Source organism: Monodon monoceros, unplaced genomic scaffold (genome assembly GCF_005190385.1).
Source record: "Monodon monoceros isolate NGI ecotype Baffin Bay Population unplaced genomic scaffold, NGI_Narwhal_1 Super_Scaffold_20, whole genome shotgun sequence".
Taxonomy (NCBI): Eukaryota; Metazoa; Chordata; class Mammalia; order Artiodactyla; family Monodontidae; genus Monodon; species Monodon monoceros.
The window spans coordinates 86,123,400-86,150,341 of NW_021703777.1; the positions used below are offsets into that span (position 1 = coordinate 86,123,400).

The 26,942-nt window shown below is 43.5% G+C and overlaps 1 protein-coding gene across 3 annotated transcripts in view; it reads left to right on the top strand.

Annotated features, from left to right (window-relative positions):
• CCDC149 (coiled-coil domain containing 149) overlaps window positions 1–26,942 on the top strand; it is a 97,361-nt gene that overhangs the window by 60,703 nt on the left and 9,716 nt on the right. For all 3 annotated transcript variants that reach the window (XM_029235315.1, XM_029235316.1, XM_029235317.1), the window contains 6 exons: window positions 7,206–7,322; window positions 8,128–8,300; window positions 9,014–9,086; window positions 10,494–10,578; window positions 12,810–12,954; window positions 21,233–21,309. In XM_029235315.1, coding sequence (XP_029091148.1) covers window positions 7,206–7,322; window positions 8,128–8,300; window positions 9,014–9,086; window positions 10,494–10,578; window positions 12,810–12,954; window positions 21,233–21,309 — 670 coding nt within the window. The remainder of the gene's footprint in view (window positions 1–7,205; window positions 7,323–8,127; window positions 8,301–9,013; window positions 9,087–10,493; window positions 10,579–12,809; window positions 12,955–21,232; window positions 21,310–26,942) is intronic.

Sequence of the window (26,942 nt, forward strand, 5' to 3'; positions counted from 1 at the left end):
TTCCTATTTCTGCCTATTTGGAATGGGAATGTCGCTCCTGTGTGTGTCCCACCTTTGTATTTTGGAAGCACATAACTTGCTAGGTTTCACAATTTCACAGGTGGAGAGGAGTTTGCCCCAGGATGCATCTCACCTCGAGTCTCACCCATACCTGATTTAGATGATATTTAGATGAGGTTTTGGACTTTAGACTTAAGAGTTGATGCTGGAACCAGTTAATTCTTTGGGGGTTATTGGGATAGAGTAAATGTATTTCACGTGTAAGAAGAACATGAATTTGGGGGCAATAAAGGGTGGAATGCTATAGACTGTGTCACCTCCCAAAAATTCATATGTTGAAACCTCCTCCCCAGTGTGATGGTATTTGGAGGTGGGAGCCTTTGGGAGGTGATTAGATCATGAAGGTGGAGCTCTCATGAATGGGATTAGTGCCCTTATAAAAGGAACCCTAGAGAGCTCTCTCACCCCTTCCTCCATGTGAGGACACAGAAAAAAGACAGCCATCTATGAACTAGGAAGCAGGCTCTCACCAGACACCCAACCTGCTAGCACCTTGATCTTAGACTTCCCAGCGTCTAGAAATAAATGTTTGTTGTTTATAAGCTATGCAGTCGATGGTAGTCTGTTATAGCAGCCTGAATAGACTAAGGCAATCTCCACTTTCAAAACCACTAAAGTCACTTGGGGCTCAGTGAGGCTAGATGACAGCCAAAGACATGTGACTAGGATCCGCAGATACAGGATCTGAACACAGATTACACCTGGAGAATAATAGCTGCTCCTGCTGCCAGCTGTCTTCCTCCCACTGTCTGTTGGAGAAAATGGATTCAGGCAAATGGAAACAAGAGGAGGGAGAGACTGTTGAGGGCTATGAGGGATGAAGCCCAAGAAGAGATCAAGGAAGAAGCGAGTCATTCCGACTGGGGGGCCTTGGCGGGACCACAGTTTGAGCAGGGCTTTGGCAGAGGAGTTGGACTCCATCGGCACGGTGGGGGGAGAGCGCCCAAGAGCCTCTTGTCACATCGTTTTGCAGCCCTGTCCCTCAGCCACATCCCAGCTGCAGCTGCACCTCATCCATAAGCGGACGATTCACACCCATAATTCATTCACAAATGTTTATTTCCATCTAAATCAGCAAATGGATGCATCTCCTGGTGGCCGTGTGCGTGCCTCTCAGGGCACTGATCCACCTCAAGCGTTGGCACAGGGAGGCTAGCCGTGCAGTTTTGATGGCCCCATTGTAGGAAATCAAGCACTCCAAGCAGTTGCTTCGTAGAGCTTCCAAGGTGGGAAATCAGCCTCACTGCCTGCAGTCTACAGATAAGGTTGGCTCAGCAGCTCGGCTTCCTCCAGCTTAGAAGAAAGATCGACTTCCCCAGTGGGCGTATGTGTGGGGAGACTCACGTGGAGGAGGACACCAATGATCACAGCAATAATCGTAATAGCAGCTGACATTGATCAAGCACTTTGTATGTTCCAGGGGCTGTGCTAAGTATGGTAGAGAAATCTCATCTTCTCTTACTTGGGACTAGGTTCTAAAGTCAGCGGGTAAGAGGCAAAACCTTGTGTCTAGCAGAAATTCACCTTGATGGTCTCTTAAATTGTCCATGAAGTTCAGGGCAGGTGGCCATGTGTCTCCTGAATAGGAGTCTTATGTATAAATATGAACAATATGATTTTGTCTAAATGTATTATCAGTCCCTCTCCCACCTTGCTCTCAGTCTGGGACATTGAAAGCAGGGGTGGGTAGAGCCACCAATTTAAAACATTTTTATTTCTCTCCCATCCCCTCTTCTCCATCTCTCTCTTCCTCCACTTGGTTCTCCCCGTCATCTTTTTGCCAGACACATACATTTGAATTCTCCTAAATTAAATGCTCATTTAATACAACGTCACTCTCTTACTTTGTGTTTAATGTTGGGTAGGGGAAATTGCCCCCTCTACTCCCCTTGATTTCTCTGTGTTTTTTTTTTGGAGTCCCACACGACATGCAGGATCTTAGTTCCCCAACCAGGGATTGAACCCTGAAGTGGAAGAGCAGAGTCCTAACCACTGGACCAATAGGGAATCCCCTGCTTCTTGATTTCTTGTGGCTGGACATGAGACAGATTACCAGGAGAAAAAGAAACACATTTTAATTCATGCTGGTCCCATAGACATGGGACCTAAGAAGTGCCCAAAGCAGATAACTTTTATACTTTTTAGACAAAGAAATAATAAATTTGGGAGGAGTTGACAGGACAAGGAAACTTAGGTTCGGGTTGCCCAATTAGTGAAGAATCTAAACCGAGTTTGGGCTTGGGGTAGTAAATTAAAGCAGTAACAGGGTTTGTTTATACTGGTTTCTCGCCCAAATCCCCATCTCTGGCGATAAGGGCATCCTTCTACCTCCAGATGCAGGAGGGCACCCTTCACATGAGAGATTTTTTTTTTTCCTGCTTTCGGGGTGACAGAAAGGAGGGTCAGAGTGTCCCTCGTGTGTTGGGCATTTCTTAAGTAACTTTAATTCAAAATAATAAATATGCCATTGAGGCACATTTGGGGGCAGCCTACTCTGGGCCCCAACAGTTACAGCAACCTTGGCCAGTAGAAAGCTGTACTGTTACTGTCATATTCTTACAGTGAAGGATACTAAGACTCAGAGAAGTTCAGGCATATACCTGAGATTGCACAGCTCTCGAACTTGGCCCCAGAACACCCCCCTGCCCCCTGGCAGATGGACTCCAGAGCCCATCAGCTGTCAGCTGGGAAGGCAAGAGAACTCTCCCTGGGGCTGCCATCCCTATTGCGATGGCCTCCTTGGGCCCCTTCAGCTGATTGAACTTGAGTGTCAGACCCAACCAGTGATCCAGCTTTTACCAACTTGGGCCTCACTTTTAAAAATAAGTGTTTCATCTAGTCCAGCCCTGAGATTTAATAGCCGATATTGTATGCACATTGAACACCAAATGATTGTTAACATGTTTATTGAAGCTTAACAGGCATCCAGTATATAAAAGATGACTCTCTTATATGGCTGTCAGACCTCAATAAACATGTTTAATAATTAATTGGCATTAAGCAAACATAATTGTGTGATTCTAAATTAAGTGTTCGGCGAAGCGTACTGTGAATGGAAAACCTCAGTGGTGTTTTATTACTTAAAGTTCAGGCTGTCAGTCTGGCTTTTCACATACGAGGAAAAGCGCCCCGCTTTCAAAGCCGTGTTGCAGACCTCCTGTTGCCTCATGCCAAAAGTGGCACAGGCCTTCTTGTTCCTAGACCCTTTCATCTGAGAAGTGTTTCTTACTTGGTTAGCTGTTTGTCTTTCTGTGTATTCACCTGGGGTTCTGAAAGTCCTGAGCCAAGACTGTGATGTGAAAGATGTTTTCACATATCGGCTTTCAGGTAAATTAACCAGTTCTGACATAAACTCCGTTCCTCTCACAATACAGCCGATTCTTGACATTTGCTATAGTTACATTCTCTAAAATCACTGCAAACACTGAATTAGGGAATATTGAACCATTGTTCCTAGGGGAAATAGGAGATTAGGTTCCTCTGAGCCTCTGGTCACAATATTTTTGTCACCTGATCAATATAGAACTGTTTTATATGTGTTTCTCTTTAAAATCACCTTATTTAATTTATATTGTTGATTCTTTAACATTGAACTCACAGCCAATAGCACTGTAACTCGTGCCTGAAGGAAGCTCATCTAACACACGTATATTCTCTGTAAGGCGTATCATGGCCTCTCGTGCTCAGGAACACGAGACAACACTCCAGCACTGCACAGGAGGGCCGTTCTAAATGGCAAAACACCAACAGAAAGCACAAAAATGTGAAAAAAAGTGGCACGAAAGAAACCATGAGAAGGACACTTGTTTACAGTATGAGCTAAAACAAGAAAGCAGAACATTGCCTTGTTCCACTTTAGCTGGGAACGTTCCTGTGGGATGCTTCCCAGTTTTTGCAACTCTGTGTTTATCTGCACATGTCCCCTCATGATGCAAAAGCACCATGAATGCTGATTTCGAGACTACAAATAAATTTGCATTAGGCAAGTATACAAATTCAGAATCCTTGAGCTTTGGAATGGGGATTCCATTAAGCATGGCCATCTGTGTACCTAAGTGCCGTATGTCCCCTGCTAGGCCTTTGTACAAGCTGTTCCACCTGCTTGGAACATTGTGTGCTGATCCTAATGATGCATTTGCTCATAGTAGATGCACAATAAATATATGTCCAGTTCATCTGACTAGTTTTCAAATAAGGACCCCAAATATATGTCATTTGCAGGAATAAAGACACAGACCTACTAGAGAATGGACTTGAGGATATGGGGAGGGGGAAGGGAAAGCTGTGACAAAGCGAGAGAGAGGCATGGACATATATACACTACCAAACGAAAAGGTAGATAGCTAGTGGGAAGCAGCCACATAGCACAGGGAGATCAGCTCGGTGCTTTGTGACCGCCTGGAGGGGTGGGATAGGCAGGGTGGGAGGGAGGGAGACACAAGAGGGAAGAGACATGGGAACACATGTATATGTATAACTGATTCACTTTGTTATAAAGCAGAAACTAACACACCATTGTAAAGCAATTATACTCCAATAAAGATGTAAAATATATATATATATATATATATATATATATGTGTGTGTCATTTGAAAATGCTCTTTACTTTTCAGTAGTCATCATTTCCTGCACAGTTCATTGCTGTTATTTATTATTCCTATATAGTTAATATTCTACCTTGGCTTTTAACTTTCTCACCTGCCCCTAAATCCTTAGGGACTTGAAAAATAAAGCCATTCTCTCTATTGGCAACAAATCCCTTAGAATCCACGCAGGAACGAGGGAGAGCACACCCCAGCAGGGATTCCTGGATGGGTTGGATCTGTGTGGCAGCAAAAAACTGTCCCCAGGATTTCATCCATATATGAAGCCCATCTGCACACACCCTACAGGGAGGTGGAGGAATCAGTCTTGCGACCTCTTTCGAAGAAGCATCAGGAAGCAGTGCTGTAAAGTCAAAAAAGCACTTTTTAATGGCCACCTGCTTGGCACTGAAGGGCATGTAGGGGATGCTCTGGGACCACTGGACCTTCCTGGAGTCTCTAACATAGTTTCCATCATGGCCCTACTGGAAAGTTTGGAGCTGCACATGGAGCTCGGCCCCAGAGACTGGGAAAGCCAAGGGTTCTGCAGGGATGCTTTGGAAAATTACACTTTTAGGACTAGAATTTAGTTCCTAGGGATTTTAAAACATTTAAAAAGTACGTTATGAAAGTCATGTATACTTATTTTAAAAGTTAGAAAACAAAGAACAGATAGCATACACAGTCTTGCATCACCTAAACTTACACATTTAAGGGTTTTAGTGTATTTGGTAATTTTTTTCTTTTGTATGTGGGTTCTTAGTATAATTTCAATCATACTGCATATTTTGTTTTTGGCTGTGCCACACATCATGTGGGATCTTAGTTCCCTGACCAGTGATCAAACCCGTGCCCCCTGCACCCCCTGTATTGGAAACTCGGAGTCTTAACCACTGGACTGCCAGGAAAGTGCCTTTATTTAAACATTTTTTAAAAATATTTATTTATTTATTTTCTGGTCGCACTGTGTGGCTTGTGGGATCTTAGTTCCCTGACCAGGGATTGAACCCAGGCCCCCAGCTGTGGAAGCATGGAGTCTTAACCACTGGACTGGCAGAGAAGTCCCCAAACTGCGTGTTCAAGTTAGTTTTCTGCTTTTTTTCCCACTTAGTGTGGCAGCATCCGCATGTCCATGGTACTACATAGTTCACATCAACCTCATTTTAAACAGCTGGAAACTTGCTGTTTGATTGATTGATCAAACAATCAATCAGTTGATTGATTGCATTATCATTTCCTAGCCATTCCACTATTGTTGGACATTGTTTCTATTGTTTTTTTACTCTTTCTATAAATAACAGCACAGTCTACTTTTTTCTTTTTTCCTAAAGCTAGTCCATGTCTGGGATTATTCTTAGCCCAGATTATCAGAAGTAGAGTTACTGGATCATTGGATAGGGACTTTTTTTTTTTTTTTTGCTTTTTAAAACTTTATTTCAACATAACTATGGGTACAGAAATACACTCATATGGGTTAATAGAATGCAATTTAACTTATACTACACAATTTGGACTAAAAACCTGATACATGGTTTGCTTCAAAAAAAAATGGGATTTGTAATCTGGTTTATTTTTCATCTATTACAAATGTATATATATATAAAAAGATCCTCCATCAAATGCTGCTAAAGCAAACAGCAAGAACCTAGAGAAATTAACCTTTGGTTTGTCTCTGAAAAGTAACAGGTATTGCACTGTAAAACTTTACAAAACTGGAGCAACAAAAACATTGTAATGTTTCAGTGCCAGTTCACAGAGTTCAGTAACTAATGGATGTTGATGAGGGTGAGGAGAGCCTATGTATACATGTGAAAATATAAAAGGTATCCGATCTAGTTAATATTGCATGTAGATCCCGAATCTACTCAAACCAAGATTCAGATAATTTCTTAAATCTGAATTAACACTGTCAGTCCAGTTCATCTGCTGAGGTCAGAAAGGAAACTCTGCACAGTAGCTGTTTTCCTGAGTTGTGCAAAAAAGAAAATTAAGTTTCTTCCCCAGCGTTTAAGTCCGGAACTACAGCAAAGTATTTCATCCATTGTCAACATTCATGGGGTGAGAGGCGATGAGGTTACTTAGGCTTAAATCTGAATTAGCACTGAGATGCAAGAGTCAGATAGGGACATTTTTAAGGCTCTTGATAACATAGCCTAACTGTTAAGAATGTGGGAGCATGCCCATCTTAGCAGATACTTTACAACATTGTGTTATCATTTTTTAATCTTTGCTAAATTTAAAAGAGACCCAGAGTTTTTTTCCCTCACTATGGCAGGGCTAAACAGGCTATCCCCCTTCAGATGCCCAGGCCTGTGTTCCCATTAGCCTTATAGGTGTATGTGTGCACACATGTGTCTGTACATACAATATGGATTTAAAATTTTTTTTTTAATTAATGATATTGGCAAGAAATTTCTTTGTCTTGTGCCTTTCTCCAGTATTTCTTGGAAAATCTTAACTTCCAACACTTCCTGCCTAGTATGCTTGGGGTTTCGTTTGGATCTATTCATTTTAACTCTCTCTCCCTCTCTCTCTTCTTTTTCTACCAATGGAAAATGCAGCTCTTGAGAATGACAATTGCCAAACAGAGGCTGGGAGACGAAGAAATCGGTGTGCGGCACTTTGCAGCCCATGAGCGTGAAGATTTGGTTCAGCAGCTGGAGAGAGCAAGGGAACAGGTTATCGCCAACATCTGTTATGAGTGGGGGATATGTTTGCACAGCTGAGCGTGACACAGAGAAGAGTAGACTGTGCCCCAGTTTCTCAGAGACTGTGGGGTGCTTGGAACGCGATTAGAGGAGGAAGGAAGATGCAGTTTGAATGCATTTACTGCTAGGTTCCCAAGCAGCCTTTTGCATTTCTGTCTTCCAGCAGGTCTGCTCTCTTACTTTGGGTGCCATTGTTCTGAACACAACAAGAAACCTCCCCCATAACCAGGATAGACAGGGAGAGAACAAACATGACAGACTGGCCTTAATTTGCAAGTTTCCGCTGAAATGCTGAGTGGATGCTTTTTAGGCAAAATCTCAACGGGTACGGAGCCCTAGTTAGGGAACAGCTTAGAGAGCCTAGACTTCGTTTTTCTCCTCTCACTAATTGGTTTTGAAGAGCAGAACATGATTTCTGGGTCTAGAGTGGTTTGAAAAAGTATGTATTTGTAAGACACTGGCTGTTGTTCCCAATATCTCGATTTGCCCTCTCCGAGCCCCTGGCTTTAGGGCAGGCTGCAGTTGGTAAGTGATCAGTTCTGTGTTTCCAAGCTGCTGCAATCCATCTCATCTTGGATATAGTAAGTGTCTGGCCGGAAGTTGTTCCTTGCTTTTAGCTTTTATCATATTCCGATGTGTGGCACTTACAGTTTTATAGCAGACACTGGTATTAATAAGGTCTCTAAAAGTCAGTCAGCCAAGTGGAAGGCTCGTCGCTAACCATAAAGCTGATGCCTGCAGAATACCTTGAGTAAGGGCACTTCTTTGGTTTCAGATTGAGTCTCTGGAGCATGACCTGCAGGCCTCTATGGACGAGCTTCAGGATGTTAAAGAAGAGCGGTCTTCCTACCAGGACAAAGTCGAGAGGCTCAACCAGGAGCTAAACCACATCCTGAGCGGCCACGAGAACCGAATCATTGACGTGGATGCCCTGTGTATGGAGAACAGGTAAGTGACCAGTCCCAGGCCCGCACTGGGGTAGGATGCTGGCTCTCCACTTGCCTGCAGGCTGGGAGTTATTTGCAGCCCTATTTACATTTAAGAAAATAGCCTTACAGTGAAAGGAAAGTCTCAACCCTAAAACAATGATATTAATGTCACACGTTAGTTGTAGCAGTAAGAAAAGAAGAACCACATGCTTACATGCCTACATCCATACCCTCTTTCCCCCTGCCCTCCCCGGTTGGGTGAGAAGGGTAGGGAACCAGTGAAAGCTGCTTATTATTGCTATCAAGAAGACAGAAAAGAATAAAAAAATAAATTGAGAAATTCCCTTAGCTGTCTCTTTTCCCAGAGGCAAATTTCAGTGTGTGTATGTGACTAACTTAATGCTGTGTCTGGTATTGCCTCTTGCTGCCTTGCTTCCCAGTGGGATCATCTTAATGAGAATTATGTGAAAACTGTGTTGATATCCCTCAGGGGATCTCGGCAGAGGGCTGTCCTAAAGTGAGGTTTCAGTGATTTGGGCGTACTTGACCTTTATCACATCCATTTAAGAAGAGGTCACCAAGGGGCACTTTTTCTGCTTTCAGTGGTGGGAAGGCACTGTAGGTAAAAGGCGGCTCTTTGGGTGTGTGGTTTTCTTTTTATCCTCTCCTACTTGAGTGTATGTTTTTTATTTTGCTTCCAAACTCTTCCTAGTTGTATATATTCTTTTTCAGGTACCTTCAAGAGAGATTAAAGCAACTTCATGAAGAGGTCAACCTCTTGAAATCTAACATTGCCAAATACAAGGTAGAAAATCATGATGGTGACGGTGATGATTCACTATTGTACATCTAAGTGTCATTCTATTTTAATTCCCTTTTATGTGCCAAAGATACTCTAGTGCTTGCCTGCCCTCCCAGATAGTTCAATAAGAGCTTTAACTGAGGAACCAGTAAGAATTAAACCCCAAACGGCAAACACAACAAAAACAGGTTTTGCAAGAGCTGCTTCTGTTATCTGGACAGGGCACACTGAGACCACCAGAATCTGGATGTGACCACTATACAGCCTCGGCCTATATTAAATTAGGTTTCCTATCCAGCTTTTCTATAAAGTGTTCTGTCATCAGATGTTCTTTGTCTCCTAATCATCCATAAGAAAATGATTTCTGAGCAATGAAGAAACAAAGATTGGGAAATCACAATCTAAACGATAATGTTCACGTCACACTAAAAGGACAGAATGTTTAAATTCTCCCCACTGTTATTTAGTGTAATTCCAGTGCCATTCGTTAGATAATATGTTTCTGCAGATGTTAGTTGTAAGTGTTATAATTAGCAAAATCTCCTGGGTTTCTCTGCTTTGAAAATAGATTGATTTCTCTTCCTGAGGGTGAAGTTTTGCAGCCGTCTCTGTGCTGGGGCAGCCATCTCATATTCCTGGCTTTTGACGTTCACTTTTTTCTCAGAAGTCTCCATGCTGTTCCTCCTTTAACAATCTGGGGCGGGGGGGCCCCACTTGAGTTTACACCCATCTATATATACACACACAGCCAAAGAAGAATACAGCTCTTAAAGTTGTATAATTAATACATAATTTTAAAAATGTGTATATGCATTCACTTAACAACATTTATTCAGTTCTTCTATGTGCCAAGCACTGGCTGTGTAGCACATATCAATTTTAATGTAACGTTCTGTTCTAGGAATGACACATATGCACTTCCTTAACCTTGAGTCCATGGCAGATTTCATTAATCAATCATGGCTTTTCTTCCAGTCCAGCCACAGAAACCTTCCAGACACCACTAATGATCTTTTGGCATTGCTCCATGAAAGTAAACCTAGTCTCCATCTCATGTCTGTTTGGAAGGGGTTTCCATAACTAGTGACTTCACACATTAGACTGAGTTCTTGCTTCAGATTTGATTTAGTTTAACGAATATGCATTGAGTACCTTCTATATATAGGAGGATATAATTGCTGTAATTCTGCTGGGCACCAACTTAAAAAGAAAAAAACAAAACTCTTTACCAGGTCCATAAAAATCATAACTCTCTGGCAGGGACTCTGAATTTTAAAAGTTGGGCTAGCATTTGGAGTTTGTAAAGAGTTCTTGTGTGCTGGATGGGAGGATGCATCTACCGGAATTAGGTATTTTTCCATTATTGGCTTTTCTGACAGAGGTTTTTGTTTTCTCCCAATGCTGCTTTAGAATGCTCTTGAGAGACGGAAAAACTCAAAAGGCCAGGGTAAATCCAGCAGCAGTGCTCTGACTGGAGTCCTGTCTGCAAAGCAAGGTAGGGGTCATTTTCTGGGAGGGACCACCTATGATCACAGAATGCTAGCACTGTGGGTCCACATCTCATTTTTTGAATTGGGAATGGAAGTGATCCTTAGAGCAGTCACCCCCAAACTTCCACCTGCATCAGGATTGCCTGGAGCGCTTATTAACACACAGATTACTGGGTCCCACCTCAAGAGTTTCTGATTTACTAGGTCTAGGGTGAGCCCGGAGAATATGCATTTCTAAAAAGTTCCCAGATAATGCTGATGCTGGTTCGGGGACCCTGCTTTGAGAGCCGCTGCCTTAGAGGTCTCTCTAATGACTGGACCCCATTTGCATCTATTCCCCTAACTATGCTCCTCTTTCCAGAATGTTTTCCCTTCTGTAATCACCAGGTTAGCATCTCCAAGTGTCTGTTCCATCCTCATTGAGTCTCTCCTTTTCCTGGCCTCTATGATCAGACTAGAAAAGTCTCACAGCTGCTGAAGTCATTTTACCATGGCACATGTGCCTTTTTCAAAGAAGCTTTTATTTATTTTTATTTTTTATTTTTTTTGCGGTACGCAGGCTTTTCACTGCTGTGGCCTCTCCCGTTGCGGAGCACAGGCTCCGGACGCGCAGGCTAAGTGGCCATGGCTCACGGGCCCAGCCACTCTGCGGCATGTGGGATCCTCCCGGACCGGGGCACGAACCCGTGTCCCCTGCATCGGCAGGCGGACTCCCAACCACTGCGCCACCAGGGAAGCTCTAAAGAAGCTTTTATTGATTGCAATTTTGTTCTTCCTTCTTGTCGATTCCAATGAAAAATAATGATCTTCCAGGAAGAGTCAGGGGAAATAAATAGCAGAGAGCTTGCTTCTGACACTTAATATTTGGGAATTCAGTTCTAACCATGATCCTCAAGTGGACCGTGCTGGACTGGCCTGTTTTGGGCTTGTTGGCAGTGCAGACCAGCAAGGATCACGTGGCAGTCCTCATCAGAGCTACGGGGGATTAACAAAAAATGGTGAATCTCCAGACTACCTAATAATCAAGGCACTTTTCCAAGCAACTTCTTTTTTTTTTTTTTTCACTCAACTAGAAAAGGACACCCTCTATACAAACGTGAAGTAGCCCATCTAAGTGTAGCTCTGGATATCCTTGATAGCCTTTGAATGTTGGATGTTTGAATGTTGAGACCCAGTCCCGTCACCGACCTGGGGAATGCTAGCCACACTCAAACACGCTGGCAGAGCCGTCAACCAGGCACAACCTTTCTAGAGAACCGTTTGGTTCTCTGTTATAAAAAGCCTTAAACTGATCCCCTTTGAGCCAACAAGAAATGATTACAGACATATGCAAGCATTTTGCCTCAAGAAAGTTCTTCCTACGTTAGTTATAATAAAAAACATTGGAAACAACATAATTGTCCAGGAGCAATTAAATAAACTACTGTAGATCTATGCACGGACTACCAAGCAGCCGTTACACTTTAGATTTCAGTAGATATTCATGGTGAGACATAAGGTTAAGTGAAAAAAGCAGAGCTTTTTCCCATTTTTGGAGAGAAATGTGTGAATTTGTGTGTCTGCATATAGGCATATAGGAAATGGTGTTCAAAGATATATAATGAGAGATTTATATTATTTCTTCTTTTTTCTGTCTCATAGGAATACAAGTGGTTGTGGTCTTTTGGGGTTATCTCTTAGTTTCTAAAAACATGCATATACAAAATATATTTTGTGTTCTAAATAATCTCCTACGTTATCTTACCACCCACCAAGGGTACTGTGGGAAGCTGTGATATAAAGCCAGGAGCTCAGGACTAGAGTCATTTGCATTTGCATTGCTGTGCGACCTTCAGCTAATGTTTTTAATCCATCAGCACCTTGCTTTTCTGTCCATGAAATGGGAATAAATAACATTTTCCATGTTCTTTTTAAAATTCGAAGCCTCAAATGAGTTAGTCAGCATGAGTGTTTCAAAAGCATAAAATACTGGACAAATGCAAAAAATTATTATCCTTTAAATAAAAAGTGTTGCTAAAAGTCCATGAGTACTTCCTCCTTTCTGTTTAACCCTCACACTAAATTTTATTTTTTTTCACTTTTGACACTTGAAGTGGACTCTTCAATTACAACACAGTAGCGTGTGGAAGCCGGGAACTGATCCCAGCTTCATTATCCAGGAAGAACTGACATTGGTTTGCATTCCAACGTTCCAGAAGGATTTAAGACTGAGTTGTAAATTTTATATCCCACCCAGTTCAGGATCTGTTATCTGAGGATCACGGGTGCAGCCTCCCAGCCACTCCACAGTCCATTTCTGATCTGAAATCTCTGGCAACAGCCCTGTTGGAGACAATCCATGAGAAAAACATGGTGATCCAGCACCAGAGGCAGACCAACAAGTAGGTGGCTGGACCCTGGGGTGCAGGGTGGGGTGCAGGAGATATGTGAGACAATGACTCTCAGCAGTGGGTGGCAACCAGGTGGTGGGCCTGCCGGCCTTAAGGGAAGAAGAGCCCTTAAATCTGGAGGGAAACTTATTGAGCTAGAACTGTGCTTCTGCATTATGACAGCATCTTGGCTCTCAGCTGGAACCAACATGGAAATAATACTGGTTCTTGCTTATTGAATGCTTACTCTGAGCCACTCACAGAGTAGTGCATATTACCTGGCTGATTTTGATGGTATGCTTGCCCGGGGGAACTTAATCTACTCTCCTCCACATCTTCTCTAGGGGAGGCACCTCCTCGTGCCATTTTAACCTCACAGCACAGCTTACTTGGGCTCTGAATAGCAGGAACACCCAAACATCAACTTTCAGGCAGCTGGGCCTAGAATGGAGTCTCGTGCCACTTTTCCAGATCAGCAAAAAAGATGGTGGAAAAAAAACAATAATTAAAACAGAATGTCTTATTTGGTTACTATAGATATGTTGACTATGTTGGGCAAAATCAAGCAAGTTAAAGTAGCAGGTCAGGACAACAGAAGCAAAATTGGAAGAGTTCAGAGAACGGTGAATAAACAATAAACTAAAGCAAAACACATTGCAAACAGGGCCAGCTTTGAGGACCAGAGACTCATGCAGTCACACATGGCCCAGTGCCCAGAAGGTCCCTGCACTTGGTCTAATCAACGCTTTGCGTCACCATCTCGAAAATCTTAATCTTTTTTGAATAAGGGGGCCCTGAGTTTTCATTTTGCTCTGAGCTCTGCCAATTACGTAGCTGGTCCTGCTTATAAGACCTACATGTGGAAGCAAAATGTAAGCGTGGAATACAGGAGCAAGTGCCCAAGGCTGGGCTTCCAGCACGAACAGGGAGGGGTCAGAGAATCGGGGGCCCGGCGAGGCGGGGTGCAAGGAGAGAGGCAACTGGAAAATGATGGAGAGTGTTGTAAAAACAAAATAACAAAAAGAGAGGCCGGGAGTAAAGGGAAGATTGAGCAGGAGATTAAGATATATATAAAAGAGGGCAGAGAGCAGTGGAGGGAGTCTGGGCAATCTCAAAGGGATGACAGGGGTAATTTATTGACAGAAGAAGTTCTAAAAATTCCTTTGAAAGAAATCTTAATCAAGGACTGAAACAGCCAGATGCCAAAATGGAGATATGCCTCTGGGGGAGGACGAAGACACGGGAGTCTCCCCAGAATAGGTACCAGGTCTGTTTTATTCAGGTAGACTCCCCTGCCCCCGGCAGTGTCCCCAGGAGCCTTCTCTGTCCTCACCAGCTCCCTATAAGGCACCCACTGGGGCTCTTTCAAACCTCCTCAGGTCTTCTAAACCCTAGTCTGTTCCCAGCAGGTGACCTCAGCTCCTCTTTTACTGAGAAAACCAAACCTGCCTATCCTGAGCCACAAGGCTTGCTGCTCCCGCCAAAGCAATGTCTTCCATCCTATCCCTCCAGTCTCCGGGAAGCACACCAACACACTGTCCTGTTGGTCCACACCGTCCTCCCTCCTTTGGGTCCCAGCTCTCCTGTGACCTCCTCTTTCAACCTCTTCAACTTCTGCCCCTCGTCCTGCTTCTGCATCTTCACCCGGAAACCTCCCAGGTCTTCCTGAACCCCCCAAAGGGTTCCCGTGAGCTCCACTCACCTCCAATCTTTGTGAACAAGAGGCCACCTCTACTTCTTCAATAGCCACCCCCTCAAAGTGTGTTCTGGGGGGCACCTGTGTTAGAATTACCTGGAGGGGGTGCTTGTTTAGAAATGCAGATTTAGAGGGGTTTCTGGAGGGAATATCAGGATTCTGGATTTTAGCAAAGCCCCCAGTGATGCCACTGGGCAGGAATAAAAGATCACCTCGCTTCAACACCTCCCAAGACCTCTTGTGAATTTTCCATAGCAATCTTCCTTTGGAGGTCACCAGTACCCCCAAACCCCACTTTCTCACCCTCATTGAATCACTCAGATTCAATGAGTCTAGAGTCTGGAGCATCCATCCCTTAGTACATTTTAAGTACTTTGAAATGCTTGTGCCCTTTGACCCAGAGGGTCCGCTTCTAGGAATTTATCCTAAAGAAAAAAATCAGAATGATGCCCTAGGTTTATACATAAGGTGGTTCACTGTGGATTCATTTATAAGAGTGAAAAAAACGGAAACAACCCAAGCATTTTTGAATTGGAGAATGGTTAAGATTACCGTAAATCCATAAGGCACAATACCATGCAGCCATTTAAAGCGTGATTTGAAGAATATTTAACGTGCTCTGCTCACCATCCTAATACCTAGGTTTGACCAACTTCCACTTCACTCAGGTTGAAGCTGTCCCAGGGCCAGTATGTTTGTCCACTTTGGTCACTGCTCTCTCCCAGTATGTCGGATAGTGCTGGGCCCGCAGTGGGTGCTCGTGACTACTTGATGAATGGATGATTGAATGTCCTCTAACCCTTTGTTCCTGTTCCCTTAATACTCACATGCAAACAGGCATTAAGTTTTATGGTTTTCATGCATTCATTCACTTATTCAGTATATATTTCCTGAGTGCTTGCCAAGGTCCTTCAGTGTACATCTCCTACCTGCCCCTTCTTCTTCCTTCCCACCAGACCATTACCTTCTCCTTGGGAAGATCCTCCCATCAACCCTCCATCCTCAGACCCCAGCTCACCTCCTCCACTGCTTGCCCAGCCACACTCAGACCCACCTGCCAGCTACAGTGCCTATCACGACACAAGCCTCCACCGAAAAGCCCAGCTGAGTCCCACCGCCTGCCAAACTCAGTATCCCCAAGCTGCTGGCCTGACACTCCCGCCTCTTGTGACAGATTGATTTCCTTATATGTTCCTCCCATACTCCACTGCAACCACACACATCCCCAGGTGCCATGGGCTCTCGCCCTCTGTTGAGAGAGACAGACATTTTCATTTTGCTGGCTTTATTTTTTTAATGTACCTTTCCATTTTTAACTACTATTTAATAATTTTGAACCATCTGTTGATTTACGTTTTAAAAGGTTGAGCAACAATATATCTCCAAACTACTTTTATCTGTCAGCCACCCGATTCCCCTGCCTGGAAGAAACCACCATTCCTCCTTTTTTATGTATCCTCTCCAAGGATGCATATATAAGCAAACGCATAGTACATTTATATAGACACACATAAATGCTCATATATATTTATATAGACATAGATTTTCTTTTTTTTTTTAGTTTTTTTTTTTACAAATGGCAGCTAGTATTCATCAGAAAAAGTTTTTTTCACTGTCTTCCACCTTGCTTTCTTCTCTCATAACAATAGATCTTGAAGATTGCCTCATATCAGTACATAAAGTACCTAATGTGCCATTTTTAATCCTTCGAGGGTCTTAAGTTTCACACTTTCAATAAATGTTTTATTTGGGGGTATGGAAAGAAACGAATTATACAACAGATGGAGTGAGGGCTAAGAATAAAATGTGCATTTGGTCTGCTTGCTGTTGTCCCCCATGATTGAGCCTTTTGTACCTAAGATTTAAAAATAGCTTTGTTTGTCTGGAGCATTAGAAGTAGGAATACAGGTGCTCTGTTCTGTAAGAGTGTGCTCCCCCTACTGCTTCTTCACTGCCTGGCACACCCCCCCTCCGCCCCCCCACCCCCCACCCCCCGGCACTGAGAAGGCCCAGTGGGAGCCACCTTGAAGCACTGATGGATAAACCTAGGACTTTATATTTTGAGAGGAAGTTCAATTAATAGGCATTTTGCTTGAGGGACTCCTTGTGAGTTTGCAGTTGTCTAGCTATGGTTAAAGAAGGGGCGGGGTTCACGTGTCTTAGAAACAGGTGGCAAAGCATTAATGAAGAGACAGACGTTAAGGGTTATGTCTCGCAGCACACCACCTTTGGTCCTCCAGCCCTTCCCAGCAAGCCATCACTCTGCCAGTGCTGGGGTGATAGCCGTGGTGGTTAGTACGTGAGGATACGCTGGCCTTTCGCTACCCTCTGTGCTTTGCCTAAAACTCCTCACTGCTCTCCCCACTCCCTGGCCAGTGGTAGTTCAAGACCTTGGAAGTTCAAGGTCTCGGAAGCAGCGGGAGCTGTCGGGGATCAGAGCAGAGATTCAAAAGAGGGTCCCGTGGGATGGAGGTGGGGGGCACAGTTCTCTCCAGTCTGTGGCGGGCCACGGCCACCTCTTCCTCTTTGGGATCGGGCTCCCCCCAGGACCCTCACTCAGAGATTCTTGCTTGCTGTGTTGTCCAGAGAGCAAGGACAGCGGCACAGTGGTGGCCGGCTCCTGGGTTCGTTCTGTCTTTGCAGATTTCCTGTGATGTTGCTATCATCAGAAACTACTACTGAAAATCTCTCTAGAAGCCTGGCATCTGGAGGATTTTTCTAGACTACTGGGTAGACATATGCTGAAATCTCCCCTATCCTAAAACAAGCCACCGCTAAATAAAAACTTTATTTTAAAATCTCGCCCGTCCTACAAAAAAAAAAAAAAAAAAAAAAAAAAACCTCTCTCAAGCCTGTTTATGCCTCAGGCTACTGCCCTGGCTGTCTCCTTGGATTCCCTGCTAAACTACTTGAAGAGTCATCTATATTCACTGCTTCAACCTTCTCATAGGCAGCTTTTCCCACCCCTGTCACTTGGATTCTGGATTTCACCCCTTCCTCTGTCTTGTAACAGCTCTCTCAAGGGTGGGGCATGTCTTCTTAGTGGCCTTTTTCATCCTGTGTGACGACCTTCTAGAATGACGATACTGACCATGCTGCCCCACCGGGAACCTTCTCTCCCCTTCCCCACATGCCCCTGGCGCTCCTCTCCCCTCTCCGCCTGTGCTTCTCTGGTCCTTTCTCACCTTCCGCGGGTGGTGCTCTGGCCCTCCGTTCTTCTGACATCTCACGTTCTGCTGGGGAGCAGACCCACCCCCAGCGTACACTCTCATCTTCGCTCTCCCAGATCCTCCTGTCTCCCAGTTGTGCAGCTGTCTACCCCGATATCCCGTAGGCACCTCCAACTTCTCATCTTCCTCCGTATTATTACTCCATCCCTTTGGCTTCCCTGCATCCCCTCTGCCTCCTTTGAGCCATCGTCATCACCGCCCAGTACAACACTCTCCTAACTGGTCTTTCTGCTTCCACTCATCCTCCTTCCAGTTCATTCTCAACCCCACATCAAAACCAGTTTTCTTAAACTTCCTTATGCTGCTTCTCTGCTTACAACCCTTCAATATCTCCTTGTGGCCAATGAATAAAAGTCTCGCCATTCTCCATATGGCAGCAAGATCATTCATGATCTCGGTCCCTACAAGCCGCTCTGGATTCATCTTTCATTTAATCTTCACAGTCCTCTCCACAGCTCTACTGAAGGACTTGTGTATTTCCAGGCTCGGGTTTTGATTCGGGACCCTCCACTTACCAGCTGTGTCACCCAGGGCAAGTTAGTTGGCCTCTAATAAACGTAATAAGAGCTACCTCATCTGTTGTCACAAGGGGCTAAGGGAGATAATATTTGTGCAAGGCTTAGAGTAATACCCGGTACAGAACAAGTGATCAGCTATTGTTGAAGCCTCCCGCTGGTACTGTCCTTGTGTGTGTCTGTTTGTGTGCATCTGTCTGTCTCCGACCAGAATTTTAGTCCCTAAATGCAGGGACAGGGTCTGCTTCTCTTCAGTGTCCCCTACAGCCTCAGTAATTGTTGGATTGGTTGAACTTCATTGAACAGACCCTGTCTGTACTTCTACTGTCTCCATCTATGAATACTGCCAGCTATTGAGACTCAGATAACCCCCTTCTCTCTGTGGGCTGCATCACACCACGTTCCGTGGACCACCTGACATATCTGTTCAGTGTGAGGCCAGTTAGAAGACTCTCTGTCATTTGAAGTATCTTGGGTTATATTTTGCAAGTCCAGCTATGGCTGCATCCATATATCAGTTATGAACGGTTTTAAAGAGAACTTGCTTTAGGTGTGAGAATGCTGGTTTTCTAGTGCCATTAGGGGGTTATTGGTTAAGAGCATGTACTTGGGAGGCAGACTGAGGTATAGGTTAAAAATCCAGACTCATCACCAGCTGAGTCCTACATGAGGTTTTGGTTAAGTTAACTAACTTCCCTGCCTCTGTTTTCTAATGGGAGGAGTCGAGTGTGGTGGGTGAGAACACTGGGGGTTGGGAAAAGACACAGCTTTGAGATGAACTGTGTGTCCTTGGACAAGTTGCTTAACCTCTCTGTTTGTTAGAGTTCACACGTGTAAAAGGAGGATAAAAATACAGTCAACGCTGCAGAGTTTTTGCCAGGTCAGATTAAAAAATGCATATTTAGTAGGTGTTTGGCATAGGCTCTGACTCAGACCTGGGACTCAGGAAAGATTAGTTGCTATTTGTGTTAACTGTAGTGTAGTTGTTATTGTTATTGATGGCATTATTGTTACTATTACTACTACCACAACTTCTGCTGGGTCCATTTTATCACCTCCAGCCCTGCATCAGATGCTTATGTCAGGCTAAAGAAGAAAGCAGTCAGCCCTGACAAACTTAGGCAGAGTCCCTGAGAGTAGGTTGTTAGGGACCCCAGCAAATTCACCTCAGTGCATTTCTGGGAGACATGGCTGCGTTATCCAGGACCATCAGAAAAAATGCAGCCAAATGTCTCTGCAGCACGCCTTTGAACGTTGCCCTGACGGCATCCTTCATTGTCCACAGAAGAGTTAAGCCTTATCTTTTGTTTCCAAGAGGCAGCCACATACAGATGATCTGATCTCGCTAAGAAGCAGGCATCAACTTGAACACTGCTGTGATTGCATCTCAGACCCATCAGCTGGTGAAAAGGGAGCTCGGATCAGAGGGTCTGAGCAAAATATTGAAAGTGAGATTACGAAAAGAGGTGTTTATTGAGGGGTCAGAGACATGAAAGCAGAATAGACCCAACACATAGAGTGAAAATTGAAAGTAATTGATAACTATGGAGAATTTAAGACTTAAGGAAAAGAAGAAAAGAAAACTCTAAGTACCTAGATGAACAAAACCACATAGAGTAATGTCAAAGAGTTTTCTGTGAACTCAAAGGGAATATTAATTAAGACGCCGCAAGTGAATTCAGGTAAAATAAGGATGAATTCAAAGCCACATATATATGTGGAGATATATACATATTCATGTCTCGGTATGTATGTGGGTGTGTGCAGCTATGTCTGGAATATAAAGAGAGGTAGAAGAACAATTCTGGTGTTCTGGTTTCTCCTGCTGAAAGGATTTGAAACTTGGCTATTAAGGTGATTTCTACATCATTTTAGCACAGCGATGCCAAGAAAATCCGCCAAAGATAAAGACTGGTTTTTCAATTTCCGGGCCAATGGAAAATGATTGAAGTTTTAGATGACTATCAAATCATTTCCCAACTATATTTAATTTTGTGTAGAGTGAAGGAGGGAAAATATATGCCCACATTTATGTCTTTCCATGCATATAGACAAAGTTTGGCTTCCAAGTAAACAGAGTAATCTGTTCAAATACACATTCTAGATCTTATACATCACAGTGAGTCAGAATGGGCACCTTGGAAGGCAATGTAATTATTCTAGTGATTCTGTAATTTCTGAAAAGTTTTTGATATGCCTATTTTTAAATTCTCTCCGGAGATCATTACAAGCCATGAAAAAAAGGAAAGCATTTATTTAATCAAATATATTTATTGAGCACCTACCATCTACCAGACATTATGCTAGATATCAAGGATATGGACATCTGTAAGCCATAGTTTAGGTCTAAGAAGGCAGATCTTATTATTTTATTACCTCTAAGCAACATTACCAAGCATGTTCTTTCATATTATTTGTTAGACTTGGTTGTTTCTGAAACTCAGATCCACCCTCAAAGAATCAGGGTGTGATACTTGTAAGGGTATTCAAAATTAAGTGTCATCTTTAGCATTGAGCAAATGGAAATGATGTAAGATGTCTGGGCAATGGTAGAATCATTGTTTGGCTGTGCAGCTACCTTTGTGTGAGAAGATTCACTTGAATGGCAACATTTCAGTAATTTTTAAATCATTTTTAATTATTCACTTTATATTTTCATATGTACTTCCAATAGAGTATGTGTGTGTGTAGCAAACACACACACACAGTTTTTAGCATATATCTAAGTCTCAAAACATGTTGTCTCTATTAGGGCACTAGGGGGCTTCCCAAGTATCCTGCTCACAGCCCTGAGAGCTGATGAGATCCATGTTCATTGGTGTCTATTGTCATTCTCTCCCCTTTTCCAGAATCCTAGGGAATCGGGTGGCTGAACTGGAGAAAAAATTAAGAACTCTGGAAGTTTCTGGTTTGTGGAGTCTTCCAGGTAAGTAGAACTTCATGAAAATTTTCTTTTTTTGAAAAAAAAGTTTCTTGTTTTGAAAATTTGCAGAGCAGACTTTACCTTTTTAATGTTCTTTTATTTGATGATCGTTGCTGAGAAATCTACAAGTGTTTTAAACTTAGAAGCCATCATTTCGGAGGAATCAGAAAAAAATAATAAATATGCAAGGTGAACTATGAAGTTTTGCTAATCTAAATTCTGAAATTGTCATCGTGTATGTCTGTATATATTTTATTTTTAACTTTTATGAGTATGGTAAATTGCTTCATTTTTTTCCCTGTAGGTGTCTTATAGAGATGTATTCAATTTAATCATCACCCCTAAAAATGAATATAAGAACCAACAATTGTCTATCCCAAATGCACTTTATAACCTCCTTCTCTCTTTGCCCCCCCCAATCCCATTTGCTACATAGATCGAAAATCAAAACTTCCTCTGGAGATTATTTTTTGCAGTTGTACAGGGTGTGAAGAAACTGATGTTTCACTTTAATTAGCTATATTTACCCATTTGTCCTGGTAAAATACCCCCTCCATGAGACCCCTGTCAGCTATTCTTTCTCTTCACATTCTCCAGAAAGTTATATTTATCATTTCCACCACCTCCTCTTTCCCTGGAAACAACTTTGTAGGAATATTTTTAGTTACTTAACCTTTCTGCACAAACCCTTTTCTACCCTTGAAATCATATTGGTTGCTTCCTTGTAATGGATGAGAAATTAACATTGCCACGGGGACATGGACAAAACCACATGCTTTCTTAACATAAATCTGAATAGCCACCTTAGGTTGCCTGGAAGTGTGTTTCATAAATTGGAGTTTTTAGTAGAGATTCCTTGAACTTGATGTCAAAAGACCTAACAGACCTAATTAGTGGCAAGTGCCATCCTGGGGATTTGAATGATCCATTTTGCACAAGAACATTTTGATGCAGTTAAAACCTTATCTCCTTTGAAGGCTTTTCTTTTATTGCATTGAATTTCAACACAGTCAGGCAAATTTTTCGTTTATTTGTGCAGTCAGATTGCTATTTCTGTTCATGTACTGGAGTTTGGATTTTTTTTTTTTTCTCTCCAAATGACTTAGTGAGATTTCACAATGTTTTATTTCTACAACTTATGTAAAAAGATGGAAGTTGAATAAATGAAAGAATGCTGAGAATTTCCTATCTCTGCTGTTGTTTGGTCTAGGTTAGAATGGCTATTATGCAATAACAGTTGTTTCTTTCCTTTTTTTTTTTTTTTTTTTTTTTGCTGCCTGAAGGCCTGAGCTACAATGTTTCCGTAGGATTTGGGAGTATGTTCTATTTGAAATATCTTTGTTTGTGGCTAATAGCAGTGCATTAATATCATCCCTGCATGTAAATAAATAGAAATGCGTTCTCTATGTATCCTTGCACTTTTCTGATTAGAACAGCCAATTGAAATAGAGAATTCAATTAGCACAAAGCAAATATTAAATGGTAAAATTAGTTTGGATGGCAGTAACTGAATGGATTTTACGCCCTAGCCATGTTTGTTCTAATCTCTGGCCTCCACATAGATACAAAGTGGGAGGACAGAAATAAAGAGCTGCAATTCCCCCTGATCTGACACAGTTTATGTAATGCTGATAGCATTGCCCTGGTGCAGTGATGAAGGGGGCTGTAACGAGGTGTCACCTTACGATCATTTTCAAACCATGGTGAGATTGGGGGGTGGGGAGTGGCCTCTTTTAGTGCAAATCAGACCAGTCTCTCCTGTCTGCTCATTGTTCTGTGGTCTCCATTTAACCTTCTGAATAGCGGAGCAAGAGGAAGTATGTTCTTTTTTCCTTCTCTTCTTCCTCTTCCACCTCCTTTTCCTCTTCTTATTCCACTTTTCTCTTCTCTTCTTCCTCTTCCTCTTTCCCCAAGTAAGAGCCAAATCATAGGATTTCAGCCAACTGGAGGGGATTGAGTCCCAGTGGTTTCAGAGAATTGCTAGCTCTCTCTTATTTACCAGCATCTCGAAAGGATCAGTGGCTTCTCTAATAAATCAACCCATAATATACTGATACCTTTCTGAGCATCAGCTTTTTGAATTCAATCCTGTACCAGGCATTCTAGACATGCCCCTCGCCCCCTCCAAGAATCTACAGTCCCACTAGGGAAGTAAGGTGAATATGCATCAAACAGTGAAAAGAAAGCACAAAATGTTACATAATTAAGTATCAATTAAGTGATAAGGATGTTAGTGTGTGAGGGAATAATGTGCCAAGTCATCGAATGCTGGACTTAGAAGGACAGATGAGAGCAAAAAGTTCAAGGATGGCAAATGCGTGGTGTATATAACCAACACCATTCTCATGCCAGTGGCAGGCATTGCTAATCAATCACATCACTCCTTGCTGATCTCACATGTGGTCCTAAAAACAGTCTTGCATTTTTGCTTTCCAAGAAGCCACCTCTTGGTCAGAGTAGATATGTGAGAGAAAACATTTTTCTCTTTCCTGATCTAGTCTGATCCCCTCATTTTAGATAAGAAAACAGAAGCTCAGGAAGTTAGGTGATACCTAAGACCACAGAGGCTGAACTCAGGTGTTCAGATCTTCATTTCAGTGTTCCACCTGCACTGGGGAAGTACAATTCAGAGAAGAGGGACACACACAGGGGCTGGGGGTTGTAGAGTGTAGATTAGATCAGCTGGGGATTGGTTCTCAAAGCAAGTTGAATTGGAGAAGAAAAATTCAGAAACTGGAACCATCTATCCTGAGACTTTAAAGGACCATTGTGAAGGAGCCCATCACTCATTACCATAAGGCAGAATTACTCTTGGACTTGGAGCATGCTATGATTTTCCTTTGACTCTCTTCTCCCTCCCGCCTCGCTCTCTCAGCCAACAATATATAGCTCTTGATGGTGTCTGATAAAGTTGGGCCAAATGTGTGATCTTGCTGGGAAGTAGACAAGTCTAACAGATGTCACAGCCCACATGGAAAAATCATCTGGAAAGCAGAGTGTACTCCAGACTGTTTAACGGGTCCCTGAGAAGTGGGAAAGGCACGGGGCTATTTTGAGGAAGCCAGGGGATGGGCTGGTTGGCCATGCCCTTCAGGGAGGAATGACCCTCCACCTTCCTCAGCTCCTACCTGTCAGCCTCATTCTCCCAGCCTTATGCTGGAGTCTGCAGGTGAGAATCATGCTTGGGGGGAAGGGGGGGACTGGGGAGATTTCCTGGATGTGCTCATGCTCTGGAAAGAAATACTGAAAGCCAGAAAAAAATCTGGCAAGAGCAGAGCCTGGCTCTTTGAGCTTTTTATTTGAATTCTCTGTTCTCCACTCTCAACATCAGCCTGAGGAGGAAATGTGCATTTTGAAAGTAACTGGCACATTTTGGAGAAGGGGACGAGGGACGTTGTATTACAGGGAATGAGGAGGGCTTCCAGAAACTCAAACACCAGTTGAATGGAAGGGCCTGTGTGACCTACATTGGTTGTGGTTCACATCTAGTTCGTGGATCTCCCTCACCCCACTCGCCAGTCCCAAGAACCAAAGTGCAACTAGGAGATAGCAGACCATCAGTTTAGAGCTCAATTTAGTCAACACAGATAGAATCCGGGCTTAGTTGGAAACAGTAGAACTGAGAGCCTTCTGAGGAAGGTCTTTGAATTCTTCAAATATTTTGCAAAAACCAAATCTTGGCATTTTACCATCAGATAAGGAAATGATCTCTGCAGGCAGGGATTTAGGGAGGTTTTTAACTTCTCCCCAGCCCCTACTTTGACTGGAAATGGATGAATGGCGGCTTCTATTTCCCTTGTCTGCATGCCTGTTGCTCAGATCCTTGGAGAAGTTCTATGTGCTGGTACCAGTGTTTTTGAGGAGCCATTGCGGAGTGGATAATCCCTGTGGTTGGAAACAGCCACGGAGACATGCTGCCCTGGAGAATTCCTCACAATAGGAAGGGCCGAGGCTCCCCGCACCATCCACCTGGTGCCTTAGTCACTCGGCTACGGCCAGCTCCCAACTCTGCCCATAATTCTGATTCCTTGGCCACAGGGCAGAGGGGACTTGGAAGAGGTTTGTTGGGACACAGAGTGCAGAGTGTGCCTCTTCCTGAGTCCCCTTACGGTTAGAGAGCTTCCAGCCTACCTTCTAGAGAAAGATGGGTCAGGAATTGCAGTCCCGTCCCTGACTTGAGGACAGTAACTGTTGCCTTGGTGGAGAGAAACAAAGGAAGCCCACCTGCGGCACCTGCTATGGCTTCATAACGACCATTAGTTCCTCATGGTGTTTCTAGATTTTATCTTTGCAGCACAAAAGAGTCCTGACTGGGTTGACTTCATTCTGAGAGCCTCTTAAAATATCCCAAGGTATAGCTCAAATGATTCTCCTTGGGAAACCTCTCCAGGCTGTGGTCCTGAAGATTTCGGGACTTTTTCCACTTGAGACAATAGCTGTGCTGGTGGAGAACTTCAGGGTCAGCTCCTATCAGATTTCTCTTCTGGGATGACCTTCATATAGCGGAAACCAGAGACCAATGGCTGCTAGTAACATACTCCATCTGCCTGTGGCAGCTGCAAGCCCCCATGCCCACCAAGACATCAGGATTTCCAAGAATGCATCAGCCATTTTATGCACAGTTATCAGCTGTTCATGAAGCACCTGCCATACGCCAAACTCTCTACTACAGTCTTGGAAATCAAGTTAATAAGACGTGCATGGCCTACAGGGAGGGTAGTATTATAAACAAGTTGAGGGCTCCGAGGCACAGACCAAGGTTCACCTGGCTATCCAAGGGAGTGGACATCTTGACCCAAATACCATTCTGTGCTCTGCCAAACCTGAAACTGAGTAGAGTCATAGAACTTTAGAGCCTCTGATCTGAGCCCCAGAGACGTTCAAGTGACTTGGCTTCAGATAAGGTCTCATCCAAAGTCAGACAGTTGAGGCTGGAGCATGGGCTGGGCCATGGCCCCCAGGGATTTTGCTGTTGGCATGGTGGTTCCCGCCGAGAGAATCTTCAGGGCTCATGGGGAGTTTGGGATCAAATCCTACCTGCAGGGCTCTCCTCATCCCTGGGGCAGCATCACTTTCTGTGTGCGTGTCTTGTGTCCGTGTGTCCGTGCTCATCAGCTCGTGCTTCAAAGCCACGCTTCCCTCATCCTCACCCCCACACCTTGCCATGGCCTCAAAAGTAGAGTTGTAGTGGTTTTCCTTTCCTCCTTCTCTTTGCCTCAGGCTTTCTCTATCCACTCAGGGAGTTCATGTGAATCCATAAAAGGCTTTGGCTGGTGCAGGTCTCTATGTCCTAAGTAGAGTTTAGCTGTGACCATTTAGGGAACCTGGTGCTACCTGCCTTATGACATACTTATGATTCGATCTAAATGACCAAAGCTAATGAAATCAGAGATACGTGTAGGGCAGTTCTGTCTCCACCATAAAGTAATAATTCAATGTGTGAAATTTATTGAGCGCTGACGAAATGCCTAAGTGCTTTACATGAATCAGTTCATTTTATCACTACCACCCCATGAGGTGGGTGCTGTTATTCTTCCTTACTTTACAGATGAGGGCTCTGAGGCTCAGAGAGGTTCAGTGACTTGCCCAAGGCCGCCCAGCCAGCAAGCGATGGGGTCCAGGACACAAGCACTACA